The sequence below is a fragment of the Cervus elaphus genome, chromosome 20, assembly GCF_910594005.1.
Source record: "Cervus elaphus chromosome 20, mCerEla1.1, whole genome shotgun sequence".
In the NCBI taxonomy this organism is placed as follows: domain Eukaryota; kingdom Metazoa; phylum Chordata; class Mammalia; order Artiodactyla; family Cervidae; genus Cervus; species Cervus elaphus.
This window is the reverse complement of record NC_057834.1, coordinates 80,193,341-80,218,434: the sequence shown is the minus strand read 5'-3', so window position 1 is coordinate 80,218,434 and position 25,094 is coordinate 80,193,341. Positions and strand designations below refer to the sequence as shown.

General features: G+C 36.4%; 1 protein-coding gene across 8 annotated transcripts in view; it reads right to left on the bottom strand.

Moving 5' to 3' along the window:
- COL24A1 (collagen type XXIV alpha 1 chain) overlaps positions 1 to 25,094 on the bottom strand; it is a 382,349-nt gene that overhangs the window by 226,624 nt on the left and 130,631 nt on the right. For all 8 annotated transcript variants that reach the window (XM_043877542.1, XM_043877547.1, XM_043877541.1 and 5 more), the window contains 5 exons: positions 21,437 to 21,490; positions 21,316 to 21,360; positions 21,019 to 21,072; positions 20,712 to 20,765; positions 17,159 to 17,212 (listed from right to left, as the gene is read on the bottom strand). In XM_043877542.1, coding sequence (XP_043733477.1) covers positions 17,159 to 17,212; positions 20,712 to 20,765; positions 21,019 to 21,072; positions 21,316 to 21,360; positions 21,437 to 21,490 — 261 coding nt within the window. The remainder of the gene's footprint in view (positions 1 to 17,158; positions 17,213 to 20,711; positions 20,766 to 21,018; positions 21,073 to 21,315; positions 21,361 to 21,436; positions 21,491 to 25,094) is intronic.

Genomic DNA, 25,094 nt, shown 5'->3' with positions numbered 1-25,094 from the left:
CTACCTCCTTGATAAGGCCAATTGACAGGGACCGAGTAGGGAAAAAGCGCAGAAGCAGGCTTATGTCAAAGGATGTAAACTAGGGAAAAATGGAAGATTCTGGAGGTAAGATTTATTTTTTAGGGGAAACATCAATAACTCAAATACTAAGAGAAATAATGGAGTTTCCAGTGGGTAGCCATTCCCTTCTCCAAGGGACATTCCCAATCTAGGGGTTGAACCCAGGTTCCCCACATTGTAGGCTGATTTGTTACCATCTGGGCCATGATGTATATTTTAAATTGTGTAATTTCATAATTTTTCACATATGCATAACCTGTGAAACCATCACAAAGATCAAGATAGAAAAGGTTATTTGTATAACTCGGTACTTTGTGGATCACAACAAACTGTGGAAAATTCTTAAAAAAACTGGGAATACCACACCACCTGACCTGCCTCCTAAGAAACCTGTATGTGGATTAAGAAGCAACAGTTAATACTGGACATGGAACAACAGACGGTTCAAAATTGGAAAAGGAGTACATTGAGGCTGAATATATGCAGAGTAAATCATGCAAAATGCCGAACTGGATGAAGCACAAGCTGCAATCAAGATTGCTGGGAGAAATATCAATAATCTCAGATATGCAGATGACACTACCCTTATGGCAGAAAGTGAAGAGGAACTAAAGAGCCTCCTGATGAAAGTCAAAGAAGAGAGTGAAAGAGCTGGCTTACAATTCAACATTTGAAAAACTAAGATCATGGCATCTGGTCCTATCACTTCATGGCAAATAGATGGGGAAACAATGGAAACAGTGAGAAAATTTATTTACTTGGGCTCCAAAATCACTGCAAACAGTGACTGCAGCCATGAAATTAAAGGACACTTAATCTTTGGAAGAAAAGCTATTGACAAACAGACAACGTAAGAAAAAGCAGAGACATCACTCTGTTGACAAAGGTCTGTCTAGTCAAAGCTATGGCTTTTCCAGTAGTCATGTATGGATGTGAGAGTTGGACCATAAAGAAGGATGTGCACCAAAGAATTTATGCTCTTGAACTGTGGTGTTGGAGAAAACTCTTGATAGTCCCTTGGACTGCAAGGAAATCAAACCAGTCAATTGAAAGGAAATACCTTAATATTCATTAAAAGAACTGATGCTGAAGCTCCAATACTCTGGCCACCTGATGGGAAGAATTGACTCATTAGAAAATACCCTGATGCTGGGAAAGCTTGAAGGCAGGATGAGAAGGGAACAACAGAGGATGAGATGGCTGGATGGCATCATCAACTCAATGGACATGAGTCTGAGCAAACTCTAGGAGACGCTGAAGGATAGAGAAGTTTGGCGTGCTGCAGTTCATGGGGTCACAAAGAGTCAGACATGACTGAAGGACTGAACAACAGCCCATTCCAGTATTCTTGCCTGGAAAATTCCATGCACAGAGGAGCCTGGTGGGCTACAGTCCATGGGGTTGCCAAGAGTCAGACGTCAACTGAGGGACTCTCACTTTCACTTTTCATATTATAAATATATATCTCAATTATACCTATATAGAGCTATACAAATAAAAGCTAATTGGTATTGGGTGTTTTAGAAAATCATTTGCTCTTTGGTAAGCAACAGTTTGTTATGATTTGATAGAAAGAAAATAGAATTTATTCATTGAACTTGTCCCCAGATAAAATTTGTGAAATTCAGAATTTGAATAGTTTTGGAAGTAATAGCACATTCAATTATAATAGGTTAAAAATAAAGCACATATTTGGGGAAATTTCCACTTTTATGTTATTTTATAATATAGCTTTATTTTTTATTTATTTTTAAATGTGAATTTGAGGCTCATTTATTCACTTATCTTTAACATGTTGCCTAAGCATTTCCAGGGATACAAATTTTTTTTTTATAATGTGGCTTTAGATACTCTGTTATTATAGATGAGTGAGATTTACATCATTTAACTGTCAAGTTTTTTTCATTGATTTCTATATACATTGTGCATTACATACATAAGAATACAATATGGTTTGGCTTAAATTTATCTTCTGGACAGTTTATAAGTCTAAACAAAGTAGAGATGTTGCTTTGAAAAATAGTCATGTTGAGAAAAGATAAAATAAAAAACCACTTAAGATAGGGTAACATACAAAGTATGAATTCCTAGAGGACAAAGTTATGAAAATCCTCATCTGGTGTTGGGCACACAGTACATTAAATAAATATTTGATGGCTGGAATTGATGAACAAATTAAAAACAAATTCTATTTGAATAATTATATTTTCAATTATGCAGTTTCCAAAGTTACCCTTTGTCTGAAAAAATAACCAATTAGTATATATTCTATAAACAGGATTAAAGTTTTACATATGCAAACAAGAAATGAATGCACTCAGAGGGAGAGAGATTCTGAAAGGAGGGAATCTGATTTGAGACATGGATCCAAAAAACAATTATAAGATTTTGTTCTTTAGCATTTGTGGAAGTACATGCCATGTCAAGGAATATACTGAGTTCAAGTACGCAAGTAATAAAAGAAAATTAAAATGATCTTTTCTGAGTGAGGACAATCCATCCAAAAGTTAATGCCAAAAAAAATATTTGAAAGGACAAAAGTAAAAAAATCAGTTTTTCAGTAAATTATAGAAACTAAACTGTAACACAGTGTGCAACAAGAAACTGTTCTGTCTTCTGAGAAAACCACAAACAGAAAGCATGAGCTTCTGGAAAAAGAAATGCAGAATAAAGAATTCATCTAAGTATCTGGCTTGCTTTCATTTTCTTGCTGTTTTAGATCTAAAAATCCATCAAAACCAGATTTTTTTCATTATGATACTGTTGAAAATCTTTGCAAACAATTATTGCTATTTATATTTTTCCCTTTTGCAACTCTGTATGTTTAAGCAGTAAAAATAGCACAGCTGAACTCTAAATTCCATTTACATTTAACATTCTAAAAACTCAGCAGAGAAAATCCACAAAGATGATAAAATGCCTTACAAGATAGCATACACTCTCTCTTCTGAATAAAACTTTGCTTAAATAGTATTCACAGTGTGTTTGAAGACACTTAAACCTTCAAAGTCAGCTGCAAATCTTTTACTCTACAGAAAGCTATAGAAAACTATCACTAAACTTATAATTTTAAATAAATTATTTTGATCATTACTTAATACTTAAGTTTGGAAAACCTATAGTGACAAAGGGCATTTCTGTAGTAGACTGGGGAAGGGAGGAATATGAAGGGCAAAATGGAAAGATTACAAAGGTGAACAATGAAATATGGGGGTTTGAGGGGTAAGTTCACTATTTTGATTTTGGTAACTGTTTTACAACTCAAACATATGTCAATAATTATCAAATTGCACAATTTAAATGTATGCAGTATATAAATTATACTTCAATAAAACTGCAAAACAAAAGCAATGTTTTAAATAACCACCTGTTTTTTGGTAAACAGCTGTCAACCATTCAAAGAACCTCAGAAAACTTGTCCTCAGATAAAAATCAGCAAAACTCAGACTTCAAAATGTTTTGGAGATAATAAGATGACTGTGATTTGATACTTATCTTTGGATAAATATCATTTTAGGTACTCACTGTCTATATATTTGACTCATTTAGAATTCTTATGAGCACCTTAAAGAGTATCAGTCATTCTTTTAACAACACATAGTTACTATGTGTCAAGCATTGTTCTTGGTTCTGGACATATGCTAGAGAACAAGGATATTCCCTGGTTTCATAGAATGCATATTTTAGAGACTCATTTCATTTCGTTGTAAGTTTGTGGCAGGGAGTGAGAAGCTGGGCGATTTAAAAAATTGATTTATATTGTTACTGGCAACTGGCATATATCAATTGCCCATGTTTGTTCTAAATACACAACTACGGGCCAGGGGCTTCTCAGGTGGCTCAATGGTAAAGAATTCACCTGCCAATGTAGGAGACGTGGGTTTGATCCCTGGTTGGGGAAGATCCCCTGGAGAAGGAAATGGCAACCCACTTCAGTATTCTTGCCTGAAGAATCCCATGAACAGAGCAGTCTGGTGGGCTACAGTCCATAGGGTTGCAAAGAATCAGACATGACTGAGCACACACACACACATATACACTCACCCATGGGCCTGGGGCAGTCTATGTTTTTTCTCATTCTCTCGTTTTCCAAATGGAATGAATGTTGTGGCTACCTTGCTTTTTTCTAATATCATATATGGACTAGTTAAGACGTAGATTTATATCTGTGCCTCACTGAGAATCCACCTTACCCGAAGAACCTGGCCTTGGAGCTCAAAGCAACAACTGACCAATAGGTTGGGCTATCTTTCTTTGGAAAAAGAGGAATGTATTTTCAGTTATGTGGATGGCTGCAGCATATTACCAAAGGCATTTGAAAAACTATGTAAGTGGGAAGAAGGGTATATAGGGCACCAAAGGGATAAAATGTAGAGGACATTTCTTTTTATCTGCTCACCATCTCTTTGGGAAACCACCCTCCTCCCCAATCTGTAGTGTGTGTGCTTCTGGTCTCCATCACAGTATTTAGGGGTAGGTGAATGATCCAAATCCTGTTAATTACAGTATTTCTGTTCCAATGGATGTTGTGATTGATTTAAAAATGACATAATCCCAGTCAGATTGGCTGGAGTACATCTTAGAATTTCTGCTAGAGCTATACAGAAAGAAGAATGCTTTCCTTTTGCTAAAATTGACAACTCTGAGAACAACATAACCCTATAGTTGCCAAAATCCACTGTTTCCACAGTGTGTTGTGAATGAAGCCAACAGAGGTAAGTTAAGACTAGGAGATGAGGGTAATTTGATTATATTCATCTAGTTCCTGTATCTAGTGAAACCTCTTGGCACATGCACTGCTGGACTTTCTGACTACATTAGCCAGTCCCGAAAATTGGCTGAAAATTGTTTGAGTTAGGTTTCTGTCATTTTTAATGGAAATAGATCCGACTAAAACACTGAACTATCTTGCAGTTCTCTAAATACACATAGCTTCATCATATACCTGTTCTGGAATACCCTTGCCCTATGTTTGCATTTGGTAAGTCTCTACTTCATCAACCAATCTTCTTGGAAGTCTGTCTTACCTCCCTGCCCCAGGTTCCTTCATCACACAATTTGTTACCAGTTCAATTATATCATGATCTGTGAAGCTTATCATAGTTCCTCTTAGTCAAAATCACCAACTTGTTCCTTTATATTCCTACAGAATTATTAACATGGCTTTTTAGTACTTATTGCACTATATTATACTTGGATGTGTTTCTTTGTTCCAATATGTGAGCTGAGGGAGGGAAATGAATGTCTCTTACTCATTTTTATACCTCCATCATTTAACTTAATATGTTGCTGGAGACAATGCTCCATAGTCTCGAGTTTTGCACATTACGCAAATGAGGTACTTAGCTTTCCTCTTACCAGTCTCTCTTCAGGGAATTTTGCATAGTAAAGAGATAATGTCTTCCCCTACAGCAAAAGGCAGCAACACTTATTGTCCAGATAATAATGTCTTTCTCTGGAACCCATTATTTTTTATAGCTGCCCATTATAAAAGATCTAGCTTCCCTCAGCTCAAAGTTCCTCTTATGTAATGCAACCCACTGCATATGCAAATATCATCCAGCTCTCTTCTCATCACCCTCTGAGAAATGAAGATCACTGAGTCAGTGAAAAATGTTGATACTCCAGCAACTACTGCTGCTGAGAGTAATAAACGATCCTTTGTCTCTGCCCCAGGAGCCTTGTGTGTTCTCCCAGAATCTATGATATGGTTAAGCTAACTTGTTGTCTTGCCAATAGGATAAAATATCAGATCCTTCACAGTCCCTGAGGGTTCCAGTGATGAGAATGAAATAGTGGTGGAGAGACGGCTTTCTGGAGGAGAAAGTATGAGGGCTTCACCAGACGATAGCAGGATATGGGAAGAGTTCATGGGAATTGGCAGTGAACACAACCAAATTGTACAGCCAACCAGGCAATAAGTTGTCCTCAACTATACTACCTGCTAAGAGGAGGAACTGGGAAAGATGGCTATAGACCAAGTACTGGGAGTAGGAAGTACCTTCGGAGATAGTTGACCTAGTTGTTGTTAACTCTTTTTTTGGGGGGAAAGATAGCCTCATCAATCTGTTGAGCAGCCTCAGGTCTAACCCACTGTAACAACAGTACTAAGTACTATTATTAACAGTAACTGATAAGATTTATCCTAGGCTGGCAGAAGATTCCATTCCCTTTCAGACAGCACGGACTACCATCTAATCCAAACTGAGTATGAAAAGATAGAAATTTGTGAGCACTCTGGGATTGAAAAAGCAAGAGAGTTCCAGAAAAGCATCTACTACTTTTGCTTTATAGACTAAGCCAAAGCCTTTGACTGTGTGGATCACAATAAACGTGGAAAATTCTTAAAGAGATGGGAATACCAGACCACTTTACCTGCCTCCTGAGAAATCTGTATACAGTTCAAGAAGCAATAGATAGAACTGGACACGGAACAACAGACTGGTTCCAAATAGGAAAAGGAGTACGTACGTCAAGGCTTATACTGTCACCCTGCTTATTTAACATATATGCGGAGTACATCGTGCAAAATGCCAGGCTGGATGAAGCCCAAGCTGGAATCAAGATTGTCGAGAGAAATATCAACAACCTCAGATATGCAGATGACACCACCCTTATGGCAGAAAGCAAAGAATAACTGAAGAGCCTCTTGACGAAAGTGAAAGAGGAGAGTGAAAAAGTTGGCTTAAAACTCAACACTCAGAAAACTAAGATCGTGGCATCTGGTCCCATCACTTCCTGGCAAATAGATGGGGAAACAATGGAAACAGTGACAGGCTTTATTTTGGGGGGCTCCCAATCACTGCAGATGGTGACTGCAGCCATGAAATTAAAAGATGCTTGCTCCTTGGAAGAAAAGCTGTGACCAACCTAGACAGCATATTAAAAAGTAGAGACATTACTTTACCAACAAAGGTCCATCTAGTCAAAGCTATGGTTTTTCCAGTAGTCATGTATGGATGTGAGAGTTGGACTGTGAAGAAAGCTGAGTGCAGAAGAATTGATGCTTTTGAACTGTGGTGTTGGAGAAGACTCTTGAGAGTCTCTTGGACTGCAAGGAGGTCAGACCAGTCAATCCTAAAGGAAATCAGTCCTGAATATTCATTGGAAGGACTGACGCTGAAGGTGAAACTCCAATACTTTGGCCACATGATGTGAAGAACCAACTCATTGGAAAAGACCCTGATGCTGGGAAAGATTGAAGGAGGGAGGAGAAGGGAATGACAGACGATGAGATGGTTGGATGGCATCACCGACTTGATGGACATGTGTTTGAGTAAACTCCAGGAGTTTGGGATGGACAGGGAGGCCTGGCGTGCTGCAATTCATGGGATCGCAAAGAGTCCGACACGACTGAGCGACTGAACTGAACTGAACTGTGTTCACTAGGCACAGCCGTGCCCACTGTAGGAACTCAAGAAATAATTTTATTGACTGATTTAATCACATTTTCTTTCAGCACTACCTTCTGAGTAACAACTAGCAACACCAAATTAACCCAACAAAACCCAGGTGGTAAAAGATGCCAAAGACCTAATTGGTTTAAATGAAGGGAATTCATAAGCACTAAGTTCTACTCAACTCATGTAGCTGGCCACAGGCGGCCTTATTCTGGTTAAGTTCACTAAAGTGCTAAAACGGACATTTAGAAGCACGACTTGACTATATGGGCAGAGTCTCCAAATGAACTTCAGTTTTGGTCTTAATGAAGACCACCCTGGTAGAAAAAGAGGACTCACTGCATGACCACTTCTGGTATCTCTGTGATTAGTGGTCACTTGTGCAGTAAACAACTGACCTCATTTACCAAGAACATCATCCAAAATTCAACTACTTGGAAATCGCTGTAGCCCAGGGAGGTTAACAGCTGAATAAACAAACATTCTAACTATTCTGCTACCACATTTGAAGGTGGTTCACTGCCAGAACTGGGAGGAAGCATAAAGTCAGTGCTCAAAACTGATATTATTATGGTTAAAGAAAAAGAAAAGAGTCTGGCATAGTATTTTCCATATGTTTTTACAAAAGACAAAGAACTATTATGGAAAAAAATTTAAACTATGTTTTAAAGAACATGTTTTGAGACACCTCTAATATTTATAATTCTGCAAAAAGCTGAATGCACTGGTATATTTACTTCTTTGTTACAGAAATTTAATAATTCACATGGAATAAGCAAAATGCTAAGAAGCAAGAAAAAAACTTAAGTAGTCTGAAGTGACATTTGTTCAGATGCTCTTTAATGATGAACAGTTTTTTCAATGCCAATGTCAATTCTACAACTCAAAATTCATTGCATTAGTTTCAGCTTTCTGTTTAGTGCTGAAATGTAAATATCCTTGAGAGGGAATTATATTGCCCTTTGCTGTTAATCAGTTAACGATGGGAGTGAGATATACTTATCAGGTCTTTCTCTCAAAATAGTCTTTGACAAGAAGGGTAAATTATGGAAGGAAAAAGATACATTGGTTGTTTCAAATAGATAAGAACTCATGCCCCAGAGGGAAACAATATACACAGGAGAGACCAGAGGGGTCAGGAAAGAAATTCTTTGGCTATTTCATAATTTTCTCTGAGAAATACATTGGTCCTAGACTATTAAAGAATGGCCTGATTTTTTATTTTTATCAAACCTAATTAATCTTGATGTTTGGGAAAAAGAGACAGTGGGGGCTTTACACAGTCTGAATTTAGTATTCAGTTCAGTTCAGTCGCTCAGTTGTGTCCAACCCTTCATGACCCCACGGACTGCAGCACACCAGACTTCCCTGTCCATCAACTCCTGGAGCTTGCTCAAACTCATGTCCAAGCTCTTTAAAGTTAAGACCTCATCTGATTCACCATTTTTTTGTTGTTGTTGTTTTTAGTGATTAACATAAAATAGGTATCTCTAGGACTTCCCTGGTGGTACAGTGGATTAAGAATCCACCGTGCAATGCAGGGGACATGGGTTTGATCCTTGGTCCAGGAAGATTCCACATGCAACGGAGCAGCTAAGCCTGAGTGCCACAGCTACTGAGCCCGTGAGCTGTAACTCCTGAAGCCCTTGTGCCTAGAGCCTGGGCTCCTCAACAAAAGCAGCCATCAAGGTGAGGAGCCCACACACTACATACAGAGGAGCCCCGGCTCTCTGCAACCAGAGAAAGCCTGTGAGCAGCAAAGAAGATTCAGTGCAACCAAATAAATAAAATAAAAAAAAATAGGTATCTCTAAAGGACCTTTGAAAATTAGTAACTTAGATTTTGATTTTCTCTTAAAAAGGAGCCAAAAAAGGCAAGGGTACTCCTATAGTTAGGTGGACCTTTGGTTCTAAGGATCAGCCAGTCATTAACATCTACATGGGCTTCACTGATGACTCAGTGGTAAAGAATCTACCTGCCAACGCAGGAGATGTGGGTTTGATCCTTGGGTCAGGAAGATCCCCTGGAGAAAGAAATGGCAATGCACTCCAGTATTCTTGCCTGGGAAATACCATGGACAAAGGAGCTTGGAATGCTATAGTACATGCAGTCACAAGAGTCGGATGTGATTTAGCAACTAAACAACAATACATATCCACGTAAGTGTCAATCAAATTGTATGTGGAGAGAATGTCAGAGATTAGTACCATCATTCAAGATCTAAAATATGTAGGGTTTGTGCTCTCTATTATAGCACTGTTTAATTTGTCAGACTGGCCCCTACCAAAATCAGTTTTATTTTGGAGAATGACTGTAGACCCCCACTGCCCCAGTTGCAGCTGCTGTGTCAGATGTATTGAATAATATTATCACCCAAGCAGATGATTGAGACCCCCTTCACATGGTGTGTGATCATTGATGTGGCAAATGCACCCGTTTCATTTGTGGTTTTTAAGAGACTGACAGGTAGTTTACATTCATGTGGACCCCTTTCAATCTAAAAGTATCAGCAGTGCATCTTTACAGACACAGGTATTTTAGTTAAGTCTGACTTTCCTCCCTTTATAGGTTTAACTAGCACCGCTGTCTAGGGGATTACAGAATACCTGATCCACAGGCACGGATCCCCACACAGCACAGCATCTCTACACTGAAGGAGATTAAAAGTGACCCCACAATGTGATCCATTTGTCTCAATCCACCTTGTACCATCGAGAGGTAGCCAGTCTCATGGAACATTGGAACTGCCTTCTAAAGTTATAACTGAAGAACCAGCTCAGAGGATGCGGTATGAAAGGAAAGAGTACCAGCCTCTGAGACGGGGTATTTATTAAATCACAGACCTCCACAGGATGTTTTGTCTCTAACAGGAAGGATATACAAGTTTGGGAACCAAGAAGTAGAAGTGGGTGTGGTCCTATCTGCAATCACTTCTAGTAAAACAGGTTAATTTTTGCTTTCTGTCCCCACAATCTTGGACTTCACAGGGATGGAGATTCTGATACCCAAAGGGGCTCTCCCTTGACAGGAGACACAGCAAAGCTCTTAAACTAAAAATTATGGCTGCTACCACAGCACTTTAGATTTTTTTATGACAAGATATAAGCAAACAAGATGAGAGGTCACCAACTTGGCATGGTTAATTGACTGAAAAACAGGAGGAAAAGGAGGAAAGACTGCTTCATACCAAAGAGGCAGGAAGGAATTTATGTGGAATACAGGAGATACAATGGAACTCCAAACAGAAGTTCATGCCCCAGGTTTAGGTTAACCACTAGACAAGTCACCAAGACCTACTGAGAAGAAGGTGAGAGTGAAAGGGATTTGAAATGGACAGTGAGGGAGGGAGAAATAAGTGCCAGTTGTGGCCCCAATGGAACTGGATCGACAACAGCCATGTACATCCCATTAAAACAAACAGCCCTATTAGACCAAAAGTAAGTGGTGGCACAGCACGTGAAAAGATGCTCAACATAACAAAAACAAACAAACAGCCCAGTTAACAAAATGGACAGGAGATCTAAACAGACATTTTTTCAAAGCAGACACACAGATGGCCAAAAAGCACAAGAAAAGATGTTCAACATAATTAATTACTAGAGAAATGCAAACCAAAAGTACAGTGAAGTGTTACTTCACACTGATCAGAATGGTCATCATCAAAAAATCTACAATAAATGTTGGAGAGGGTGTATTGTTGGTGGCAATATAAATTGGTACAACCACTATGAAAAACAGTATGGAAGCTCCTTACGAAACTAAAAATAAAGCTACAATATGATCCAACAATCCTACTCCTGGGTATATATTCAGAGGAAACCATAATTCAAAAAGGTAAATGCACTCCAAAGTTCACTGCAGTACTATTTACAACAGCCAAGACAGGGAAGCAACTGAAACATCCATCAACAAACGAAAGATGTCATATATATATATACAATGGAATATTACTCAGCCATATAAAGAATGAAATAATGCCATTTGAAGCAAAATGAATATAGTTTCTTATGCTAAGTGAAGTTAGAAAAAGACAAACATCATATGATGTCATTTATATGTGGAATATAAAAAAATGATACAGATGAACTTATTTTACAAAAATGAAATAGACTTACAAACATAGAAAATAAACTTATGGCGACCAAAGGGGATAGTAGAGAGGAGCAGGGAGATAAATTAGGAATTTGGGATTAACATATACATACAACTGTATATAAAATAGGTAAAGAAAGACCTACTGTATAGCACAGGGAATTCTACTCAGTATTCTGAGTAGACCTAGATGGGAAAAGAATCTAAAGAGTGGATATATACAAAACCAATTCACTTTGTTTTACACTTAAAAAATTTACACAATGTTGTAAATCAACTAAACTCCAATAACAATTTTTTAAAAAATTTAAAAGAACTACATGAGGTGATGGATGTACTAATTATCTTGATCATGACAATAATTCCACAATGTATATCAAGTCATCACATTGTATACTTTTATAAATGTAATTGTATTTGCTGATTATTCCCAGTTATTTTTCAATGAAGTTATAAAATATCATAGAGCTTCTTATCATTAAAACAACGTGACAACTGTGCAGGAACAGACAACCATTCAAGTGGAAAGGAAAACAAAGTTCAGACATAGACCCAAAAACCATGAAAATTTAGTATATGATAAGGGTGACATCTTAAAATCACTGATGCAAAGACAAATTGCTTAACAAATGGTTCTGGGACAACTGAGAAAACATTTAGTAAAGGATAAACTTAAGCATATATATCACAATATTCACACACACACACACACACACACACAAAACCAAGTAATTTGCTCAAGGTACTCAGGCTACCTCCTCAATTCTCATTCAGAAGACATCAATCGCAAAGCATCATACTTTTCAACTGTTAACTTAAGCCTTTCGTCATTCAATAATTAACAGAAGCTTTCTCAGAAGTATATACCTAGGACCGTCATTTTGGTCCCTTATTTAATAACTCTTACTGGACTGTACTTTGACATGTTATCAATCTATGCTCAAATATGGAAATCACACAATACCATGAGTTGCTACCCCTCTTTTGTACAAGCAATACATTTTTATCCAAGGGAGAAGAGAAGCCTAAAACCGACTATGTTTTTTTGTTTTGCCCCAGTACAAAGTTCAGACTCAAGTTTGCAATTAATTTCTAATAAATTGTACAGAACGTTGTGGCTGTGCTGTGTGGAAAAGGTTTTTCAGGCTCAGCTGAGTTTTTAATTCAAGTTAGAAATTATGTTACTGGCCCCCAGTCCCTTCCCTGGTTACTCTTCACAAAACTGAGTATCTTCCTTCTGCACACACAAATTCCTCCCACTTTTGGGATTTAGTCTCCTACTTACAGAGAACACAGACTCCATCCTATTGACTTCTTTCAACATCTCTCTTCTTTTGAAACAAACCCGCATACTTGTGCTCTGCATAACTTATTTATTCTCAATCTTCCTTGCTTTTTGAAAATGCACTGAAGTCTGTGAATTTCCCTCTAGGGTTTGGGTGTTGTTTTAGGTACAATATTGGATTTTATAGTGATTTTGTTACTCAATTCTAAATATTTTCTAATTTCCATTGTGATTTTTTTTATTCTCATGATGTTTTTAAGTTACTGAAGTTTATTTTACTGCTGTTAATATTGTCAATTTAAAACTTAATTATACTGTAAACAGAGAATGACATTCACCTTCTGGAGGTGAGTGTCTAGGAATAGTATTTTCAAATCTTGTTTCACAAGTCCTAAATGATTTCATCTATTGCAATTGCTTCATTCAATACATCTATGTGGAGTACTATACCAACATGTTTCTCTAGTTCACTTTGAGTTTCAAGTCTACAATTTTCTATACATTTATGAGACTAATTTCCTGTATATCCCATGGGCACTTTAGCCCTAACAAAATTAAAACCAAAGCATTATCTCCACACACCGTAGATATCTTCCTCCTTCTTTTTTATTCTGTTTTTAGAATGAAGATCTACATTCTCCCCAACTGTTCAAGCCAAAATTATTACATGCATCTTTTATTCCTTTCTCACATGAGTTGAATGAACTGGACTGTGATTCAAGTGCTGTGAATCATATTTCCTAATTATCTCTTGAAGCCATCCTTTCCTCTCTATTTTTACAGGCCCTCATCACTAGCCCCTTGGCCTTGCATTATCCTCCCAAATAGCCACAGACTTTCCACCTCTCCTTTTTCTCCTCCTTGTCATCTCTCCCTGCCTCCTTCTCTTCTTTGTTTCATCTACCACTTATACATTCAAATACATTTCTGATAATTGTATTCCTTTGGTTAAAAATTTGTGATCACTGACTACAGGATAAAGTCTAAATATAGCACAACATATATGATTGTTTACTTGAGAAAATTCATCTACTATGCAAGGAGAAACTTTTTAGGCTTGATATATGATTAAACATGTATTTTAAATTCTTAGACATTACAATTCTATTAAGAGCCTAATGTAAAGAAGGATTTAAATAGAAGTGCTGCCTTATATATGAAATCCTACATATTATAGTCCTATGATCAAGAAGAAATTATGATCTGTGGATTTTGGGCCCATTTCCCAAAACAACCTTACACCACTTATTGAGAGAACACAGGTTGCATCTTTAGCCTCATAAACAATTTAAAACAGGTAAGCAGTGGCCACAGGACTGGAAAAGGTCAGTTACCATTCCAATCCCCAAAAAGGACAATACCAAACAATGTTCAAACTACCATATAATTGCAATCTCTTCACAAGCTAGCAAGGTTATGCTCAAAATTCTTCAAGCTAGGCTTTAGCAGTATGTGAACCAAGAACTTCCAGATAAACAAGCTGGGCTTCAAAGAGGCAGAGGAACCAAAGATCGAATTGTCAACATTCACTGGATTATGAAGAAAGCAAAGGAGTTCCAGAAAAATAACCTACTTCTGCTTTATCAACTATGCTAACACTTTTGACAGTGTGGATCACAACAACCTGTGGAAAATTCATAAAGAGATGGGAATACCAGATGACCTCCTGAGAAATCTGTATGTGGATCAAGAAGCAATAGTCAGAACCAGTCAAGGAACAATTGACTAGTTCCAAGTTGGATAAGGAATATGACAAGGCGGTATACTGTCACCCTACTTATTTAACTTACGCAGAATATATCATGCGAAATGTGGCTGGATGAAACACAAGTTGGAATCAAGATTGCCAGCCAGGAGAAATAGCAACAACTTCAGATATACAGATGTACCACTCCAATGGGAGAAAGTGAAGAGTAACTAAAGAGTCGCTTGATAAGGGTGAAAGAAGAGAGTGAAAAAGCTGGCTTAATATTCAATATTCAAAAAACGAAGATCATGGCATTTGGTCCCATCACTTCATGGCAAATAGAAGGGGAAAAGGGGAAGCAGTGACAGGTTTTATTTTCTTGAGCTCCAAAATAACTGCAGATGGTGATTGTAGCCATGAAGTTAAAAGAAATGAAAGCTATGACTAACCTTTCCTACTTGGAAGGAAAGCTTTGACAAACCTAGATAGCATGTTAAAACACACCAGACAAAGGTCCGCATAGTCAGAGCTATGGCTTTTCCAGCAGTCATGTATGGATGTAAGAGTTGTTCTAGAAAGAAGGCTGAGCACCAAAGAATTGATGCCTTCAAATTGTGGTGCTAGAGAAGACTCTTTGAAAGTTCCCTGGATTGCAAGGAGATCAAACCAATCAATCTGAAAGGAAATAAACCCTGAATATTCATTGGAAGGACTGATGCTGAAGCTGAAGCTCTAATACTTTGGCCACCCGATGCAAACAGCCAATACATTAGAAAAGACCTGATGCTGGGAAAGATTGAGGGCAGGAGGAGAAGTTGGCGGCAGAGGACAGGATGTTTAAATAGCACCACTGACTCAATGGACATGAATTTGAGCAAACTCTGGGAGATAGTGAAGGACAGAGGAGCCCAGTGTGCTGAAGTCTATAGGGTCAGAAAGAATCAGATACAACTTAAAAAAATCAGATACTGATTTTTGTAAGCAATTTTTCATTAAACAAGTGTCTCTTTCCATAACTAGGAAAGGTTTCTAAGTCAAACAACTGAACAACAACAACAAAAGAAGGAAGAATTGGTATATGTTGGGACTCAGTACCTTCCAGGACTCAAAGACAATTAGGCAATGTTCTGAATGTGATTGAAAATCATAAAATTTCAAAAGCAACAGAGAAAAAAAATTTCTGGAAAATTAAGTGATGAGTGAAAACATGGCCCATGCATACTTTAACCTGGCTTTATAAAGAAAAGGAAACAATCTTAAACCACACTGATAGCAAGGAGATGACACACTCTTCCTAGGATACATACCATATGTAACTAAAATTACAATACAGTAATCTATGTTTGTAAAAACAAACTTTAAAGATAATAAAAGGTCAGTTACATTCTATACCCTCAGTATGATGAAGACAGGTAAATACGATTCATCCCAGGAATGTTTTCATGACAAACAATTAAAAGAACGTAGGCTCATAAAAAAGATAAGCATATTAATCAGTTAATTACTACTTTAATTGTCTGTTAATAATAAATTTTATTACTATAAACAATTTCATTTCTCCCAGCATCATGACATCAATACATTGCTCCATTTTACCTCCTATTACCTATTACTAAAACTAGATGCAATTATGGTTGTTTTGATTTTTGAACCATTAACCTCTAATATGTTCTTAAATTAGACAGTCAGTAAGAATAGACATTTGCTAAAAGAAATTAGCCAATTCTGAAAGACAGATGTGGAATAAGAAACAGACCTTAGAATTTACAAACAGAAGGAGAAAGCATCAAGATAGTACTTACTATTCCTAGAAACCCCACCTACTGCTTTGACACTATGGGGACTTTATCGATCTAATTTATTGTGAAGCCAAATCCACTTTCTCAGTGTTACTGCTGCATCTGTGACTCTGAATTCGATGTGAATGTGTATTTATAGGTTTTGTTGTTGTTCAGTCGCACAGTCATTCCAACTCTTTGTGTCCCCATGGACCACAGGGTTATATGTTTATGTATGCATATATTTGGGATTATATTTTTGAACTAAGGTGAGCTTCAGAAACTTATCTCCATGTAGTATATCTTTGACTCATAAAATGATTTTTAAAAAAACGTAAATGTTTCATCTCATAAGCTTATGTCCTATGCAGTCTTACAGAAAAGAAAAAGCCCCTCTACATCAAGGATTAAGCCAAAGTAAGAATTTCAAAGAATATACTATACAAGCAAATCTTATGCATGTACTACAGACTTACTCATGTTTATTCTAGAATATGAGATCCAAATGATATGCGCACATTAAAAAATTGGAAGCAGTCTGCATTAAAAATTCAACAGCACTTATGTTCTGAAATTTGATTGTAAGCCCCAACTATGTGTTACTAGTAGTTGTTGTGCAGAACAAACAAATCAACTGTGATCTAACCAGGACTATGTGACTAATACCTTTTCTATTTTCTGGAGATCACTGTTGCATACCTCCCAACATAACAGAAAACATTTAGTCCAAACTGTTTACAAAGATATAAACTTTAAAGAGAATCTTGCTTAAGCCTACTATATAAAAGGTTTAACTAATAAAGTTTAATTGCTATGACATTTATTTAAATTAATTATATTCCCACCAACATTTTACCTCTGGTCCTGGAGGGCCAGATGGCCCTTGGGGTCCTGGGTCACCTGTTTGGCCCTACAATGTGGAGGTTGGGGGAGAGAAATCAAAGTATAAACATTAATTTAATAAATATGATTGAAAAAGGATATAGTATGCAAAACTACTAAATATATTATGTCACACAAAGTTGTAATGACTTTCTGGCAAACAGCAGTCAATATATTATTTCAAAGTTGTAACGACTATTCAGAAAGACTTAAAATCATCATCATTGTATGAAATTTATTATATAAGATGTGTATAGATCTATACATATTTACCCCTAAATATTAGAGATACAAATTAATGGAAATCAAATGAAGGAAAAAAATTGTGGTGTAGGTGTGTGTTATCCAAAGATAAGAGAATAAAGTTTGACTTAATAAAGTAGGAAACTCTACATAGGAACTGCTTTCATAAACAACTAGAATTCTAGGATTGCCTCTGAAAAATTCTCTCTCCTTTGGTAACTATAAGGGGCCTGATTTAGTAATTAAGAATCACCTGGATTTAAATACCTGTTGCTTAATCTCTCTCAGCCTATTTTCTCACCAATAAAATAGGAATAATAATAATGTCACTAACAGTCTTGCAGTCATTGTGAGAAATAAATGAGACAAATGTAAAGAGTTAAGCACAGTGCTTAGCACACAGAAAGGACTCATTAAATGTTAATCAATTTTATAACTATTAATCTTTCCATTCACATCCTCTCTCATCTCCTGGATATTACCTAGAATTCCTAGATTACTCTGATCCTTTGATTAAACTTCTGAAGATTTGATTTCTATATCTCTGCAGCCATTTTCTGACATTCAGATTAACAATGTGAAATCAGGGCTGGAAAAGAAGGGTAAAAGCCTGATCATGGAGAGGGTTGGTGATCCTCTCAAGAGTTGAAACTACAGAACGTGGAAGGCCAATAGACTGATATCCTTGTTTTCATTAAAACAACTGAATTCATTATTTTTGTCATATTAAATTTCTATGTGAGCCTCAAATCTGACAACAGGTCACAGAATATATAAAATTTCTTGAATTTATTATACATAAACTCTTTGCGTATCCAGTTTCTAAGAAGTGAAGCATAGTTTTCCGTGTATTAAATTCATCCTCATACAGTGCTGCAGTCTCTGGACTTAGGCAGTACACAGTACACCCACAATCAAACCTAGAGAAAAGCTGTAAAATATTATGCAGAAGTTCACTTAAGTTCCCCTAAATAAACAAAGTCATACTCCATAGTGAGTATCTAAGGGATTCAAATTCTTGAAATGAAAAGTACCTCAAACAGACAGAAACAGCATTTTCACTGAGGCCCTCTAGTGGCAAAATCTAAACAAGACGCTTAAATTTACAAGCCTGAGGAAAAAATGGAATACAGCAGGCCTTCATTATCAGAGAAGTTGATCCACAACCTGATATTTAAGAACATGAACTTGTGGAATAACTTTATTTATCCTTCAGAAAAAATTTCATTTTGAAAAATTTCAACTGCAAGTTTCCTTGAATGTCAATTTACCTTTATAAAAATGTAAAGAACTGAATAATGATTAAGTAAACTTCTATAAATGGTAGCAACTTCTAGCCAAAAAATGAAAAGGACATAATTGACTTTGCTTTTTCTCTTTAAAAAAACAATATTTCTTAACTTAAGATAGGTAATTTTCTCTAGCTTTTAAATACTTGCAGGGTAAAAGTTTCCCTATTCCAGAATGTTAAAAACCTTCTAGATCAGAACATTCTTTTATCTTCAAAACATTCTTTCATGTTACAGCTTAGATCCATTTGAAAACAGTATCAGTGACACTAACATTGTAGATAACAGAAAATCAAAAAACCAAAAGTAGGAGACGTAAAAGAATAAAGACATTCATATGACTTTGGCATTCATTGCATGATAGGGAGCAAAGAGTTTAGATAGACACTAACTTGTACAATTTATTTTTAATATAGTTGCTTATTTTTGCAAGAAATTTTTCATTAAACAAGTGTCTCTTTCCATAACTAGGAAAGGTTTCTAAGTCAAACATCTACAATTTTTTAAATAATAGTAAGATACAAACAAGTGATAAAGTGAGAGTCTAAAGTCAAGGTGGTCTCACAAATAATAATTCCTAAGTCTCTTATCCTATCTTTAGTCCAAAGTACATATTTTTCAAGATTTGATAAAACGAAAAATAGTCAGCTGTCTCTGACCAAAGTAATCCCTGCCGATATTAACATTTTTTATTAGAATAGTACAGAAATGTATAATATGAACAAGTAAAAACCTCACTCTCATCATTAGCGACCCCATGGACTGCAGCCTAACAGACTCCTCCGTCCATGGGATTTTCCAGGCAAGAGTACTGGAGTGGGTTGCCACTGCCTTCTCCGTTAATGCTGCTTACTTTGATGCAAAAATAAACAATCTAAAGATGAGAGGGTGGAGTTAGGGAAACATGCTGAAATTGCTCAGGAAAACAACACTCTTTTATAATGTTTGATTAATAAATTATAATTTAATATCTAATTTTTGGATCTGGAGAATTCCATGGACTGTATTGTCTATGGGGTCGCAAAGAGTTGGACACGAATGAGCGACTTTCACTTTATTTTGGATCTACAATCACAGTCAAAGAGTTGTTAATCAACATTAAAACCCTAAAACAATCTTAAAACATTGAAGCATGAAACACTAAGGCACAGTGACTAAGCGCATGGACTCTGACATCTGTGGTCACCAAGGTTTTCTCGGGTGACTACCAACTAACTATGGGACGTTGGGCAAGTTATTTAACTCTCCTTGTCTCACTTTTCCTCATAGGTAAAATAGGAATAATAATGGCAGCAACTTCATATGACTGTTTTAAGGATTAAATTAGAAGTATAGGTCTTAGAATACTGCCTGGCATTTTGTAAATACTCAGAGAATTTTAGGTATAATCATTACTATGATTTTTAATATGTAGATATATATCATTAACTCAAGTTTTAACCACTCTATTTAAATGTTTTTAACTATTCAGTAACTTTAGTTTTATAGTTTACTGGGCTTCAAGTTAACTACAATACACAGTATCCTTTTATTTCAATTAACTGATGCCCAAAGAGACATTTAAAAAAGACAAGGAACTAGAATATTTGGGTCCATAAGAGAGTGTGACATGCTGTCTTTTCTTCAGAATGTTCCCTTGATGAAACAGATATTTGAATAAATTATGGTGTTATTTAAGGTTGCTTTATGTTTTCTGGCTTAAAATCCACTGCTTAGTTTAAATTCTATCTATAAGAGATGAACCAAAATCTTTAAGGCTCATGGAAATTTGGCTTTGGACTGGGATGAAAGAGGTGAGGATAGTGAGGTCCCATAATCTATGGAATGTAAGCTGAAAACTTCAAGGATTAGCCGTATTCTAAAACTGGAGAGAAAATGCCATACTGGTAGACGTAAACCCTACTTCTTACATTCCACGAACACCAACAGGCATCAAGAGTCATGTCATAGTGCGCACTCCATGAATCAGAAAGAACAGCAAACGTTCAAACCTACTGAAGGTCCTGGCTTTCCTCTCATCCCTGGTGGTCCAGGAAAACCCACAGCACCCTAAAAGAACAGTAAAGAGAGAAGTTATTACACCACAGAAGGCAGATGTGCCTCTCCTTGCAAATTATTTTAAAAAGTCATGGAATTATTCTAAAAAAAATTGAGAAAATGCTTCAAACAAGGCATGCAGAATCATATTGATACTATATCCTAACATGATTTGAAATAATGAGTATTCCCTTCTTTTTAAAGAATGCATACATTTTCACTGTTTTTTTTTTTTTTTTTTTAATTTATATAAAACTAATGGTACCTTGTCTCCAGTATACCCTGTTTCTCCTCGCTCTCCTGCAATGCCTTGTTCACCCTGGGGAGCACAATTTCATACAAAGACACTTAAGCAATGCAAATGTGGCAATCAGAAGGCAAATACAAGTTACACAAGAATAATTTCTCTATTTCTCCTACTTTTGAGAAAACTTATATAATTGATATTACAGATTGGATCCCGTATTTTAATAAAAGTATTTTGTAAGTGGTGCTGACTCAAAAAAAAAAGTAAATGTGATAAAAAAAATTATCTCTATGACAATGTAAATATTTAAATCACCTTATCACCTTTGATTCCAGGTAGGCCCTTATTGCCCGAAAGACCCTAAAAAAGAAAGTGACACTTTGTGACATTATAGAGAAATCAGAGTGAAATATCCATTATGTAAACAGAAACATACCACTGGGCCAGGGATTCCAGAAGGTCCAATTGGTCCCACAGGGCCAACACTGCCCTGAAAAGCAATAAGAAAGAAAGGTATCCTTCAGCACCACCAGGATTAAAAAGAGAGCATGGTAAACTTAATAAAATAATTCATCTTACTAATTTCCCATACATGCTTTGTTCTCTAACAACTTCTTTTCCACTTTACATTTGTAAATCATACCAATCATTCAAATTTTAGTTAGGTCTATTCTGCTTCCTTAAGCCTACTCATACTGATCTAATCTATTAGGATCCTTCTCTTCCTTGAGTTCTTATACTTACTATCCACAGGATTCATTTTGAAATATTTCTCCAAAGAGATATCTTGATGATAGGGGAAATATTTTAGTGCTATGTTCCCAGGAAGTATTCAAAAAATACTTCATTTGATTTTCTTAGATTTTTCTTTCACCCATTTATTCAGCAAATATTTACTGGGAAGTTACTATGTGCTAGGCATTCCAATGACTTCATGATCTACAACTTGCAGATAACAAAATTTATCGTAAGTTCAGGGAACTGAGTAGTAAACAAAAGGCTCTACATTTCTGGGTTGCTCATTCATTCATCATTTAACATTTATTGAGCAGAATATGTATCAAACATTGTAGTAGTGTTGTATGGTAGTGTTGAGGAAACAAACATGAAAAAGACACAGTCACCAATATCAAGCTTTTCAATTTAACTTCTCCAATGCAAGACTATGCAAAAACATTAACTACCACTATAATCTCTTGCAAGCAAGAAACCCAGAAAAACTTCAACATGTCATCTTAAAATTTAAAGGACAATAGCAACTATAAAAGTTTCTGAAAGTAAAATTTGAAAAAATAGTGGAAATCTCTTTGATTGTTTGGAGATAACTTTGCCTTTTTCTTCTTTTCTCTTGCTTCCTCTTTCTTTCTCTTGCTACCTCCCTGTGCTTGGCTACCACATCATCCTTTATCTTCAAAGAGTTGCTTTCAACCTCCCTTTTATGCTTCCCAAATGTTTAGGAACTTTTAAAGGTGTATTTGTGACAATGTTGAAAATGTTTCCCAGTTTAGTTATAATCCATATTTCTTAGAACAGTATCCCAGACCCTTACTACCAGTTTTCCATCAGTACTTTCTGTCTCATCTTCTTCCACTTGTTCCTACTTGCCTTTTCCTTCTCCCTCCTCTAAATCCAACATTCTAGACACAATGAACCGTTTTCTAGTCTGAACATACTCTCCCTTCTCACATGCTCTAAGCCTTTGAAAATATAGTTTCCACTAATGGAATGTGCTTCTGCTGCAGTACTAAATATGTTGCACTGTTTTTGTTTTTAGTTGGTTTCCTTTTTTGTTTGTTTTCCCCGTCTTCCTCGTCTGTGCATTCTGTGAGTGTAGAAGCATGATTTATTCATTTTTTTATATCTCAAGCCCAACATCATAATTGGCACATAATAGTTTGCAATGAAGTGTGGAATGAATACTGGAGGAAGAAATCAACTTTAAATTTAAAACAGTGATTTCTGGAGTGCTGACATTTCAGTACATCTCTAACAGTCCACATTTATATACTACAAATTTCAGAATGGAAAATATGACATCTTTACTTTGGGGTGAGTCCTATAGTCTGTGAAACATAAGATAAATTATTCCCAACATATTTAATGCTGAAAAATATGAGACTGTGAGAGGCAGAATAATATTTTCCAACTTAACAAATGGAAACACAGCATCAATACATCATTGACAAATTCCATTGATGGGAAAGTCTTAATTACAGTGGCTAGTTTATTCAAGGTTCATAGCTTTAAAACTTCTGATAGTCATTCAAAATACAATAAATGTCTCTGTTTAGAAATCACACAGCACTAACTCATGTAAGATGGAAAGGAATATCAAAAACAAATATTTCTTTATTGTCCTGTTGTTTTTCTATAGACAATATGCTTAATTCTTATTTCAGTAGATATACTACTGTGCATAGTCTGGCATCTTCAGATGGATATCCCTTGTATGCACAATATTCTATTTTACTTTTTAGTAGCTCTGAAAGAAAAATCACAAAATAGTAAATTTCAGGAGGTATCAAAAAACATATTCATTATAAAGGACCGAGTAAAACAAAGAATTTGAAAGTAAAATGATATGGGTGTAGAAACTTCCAAGAAACATCAAATATGTTGTGGTATGTCACAGGCTGTATGGAAAATCCTACTCCTAAAAAACTACATATTTTGAAATTGATTCATGATAGATTAGTAACAGTTTTCAGTTCCATAAAGATAACCAGAAGGTCCTTCAACACTCCCTACCTACCACACTTCATTCCCATAAGAAGATGAAGCAGACAGGAGAAATAATTTCATGCATTGGGACTTAGCAGAGGGTGTCTGGGATATAGCAATAGAAGCAAAAAAGCCTCCCACAGAGTGACAAATAATAGAGAACTACTGAGTCAAAGTCAGTCAAAGAAATAGAGAGACCCAAGGGTAGGTTCTGACCAAAATAGCTGCTGCTGCTGCTAAGTCGCGTCAGTCGTGTCCGACTCTGTGCGACCCCATAGACGGCAGCCCACCAGGCTCCTCCGTCCCTGGGATTCTCCAGGCAAGAACACTGGAGTGGGTTGCCATTTCCTTCTCCAATTCATGAAAGTGAAAAGTGAAAATGAAGTCGCTCAGTCGTGTCCAACTCTTAGCGACCCCATGGACTGCGGCCCACCAGGCTCCTCCGTCTGTGGGATTTTCCAGGCAAGAGTACTGGAGTGGGGTGCCATTGCCTTCTCCATACCAAAATAGCAGCCACTAGCCAATTATAGTTCATGAGTGAACATATCACCAAAAAGATTGTGAATGCCATTATTGGGCTTTTCAACCATATCCAGCCACACTACCAGGCAATAATCACTGTTACTAATTGAGAAGGCAAATGACAGTAACAATTAACTGCTTGGAGAAAATAATCTAGAGAAAGCAGTATCACCTCTTGTCAGGAGCTATACCTGCCCTGCTGGAAGGGAACACATGAAAAGCAACAGTACAGGGCAAACAGTTAAACTGTTTACCATGGAACACCAAAGTTCACATAATCTTTCCTAATTGTCTTCAAAACCTCACCTGCTTCCATTCCTCTCCCATCACCCCATACTTCCCAGGCTGCAAGCCCACTCTTCCACTTTTCATTTCCAAAACATTCCATTTCCCCCCACATCTGTGCATCTGAACACAGCCTTCTTCTGCCCAAAAGCCCCTTTCCTCAACACCCCACTCACACATGGTCAACAAAACAATAAAAGACATCTCCTTTGTGAAGCCACTCTGATTTTCTAAGATAAATTGCTCCATTCTCAGTGGCTTGACTTGAGCCCATATTAGATTATAATATTGTGACGAAGCAGGAATCTTAATTTGTTTATATGTATTTTTTAGGCCTGGCATCTAGTTCAGCATTCGATACACAGTAGGTGCTTCCACTATTTTGATTAAAATTGTAATAAATGTACGAGAGGAAGCAATAATACCTGTTCTATCTATTTTATTATTTTTTTTCTATCTACTTTAAAAATTAGATATGTGAAAGACATATCTAATTAGAATGTGAATTAGAATTAGACATGTGAAAGAAAGTACTTTGGAAAGTATAAAATACCATCTCTATTACT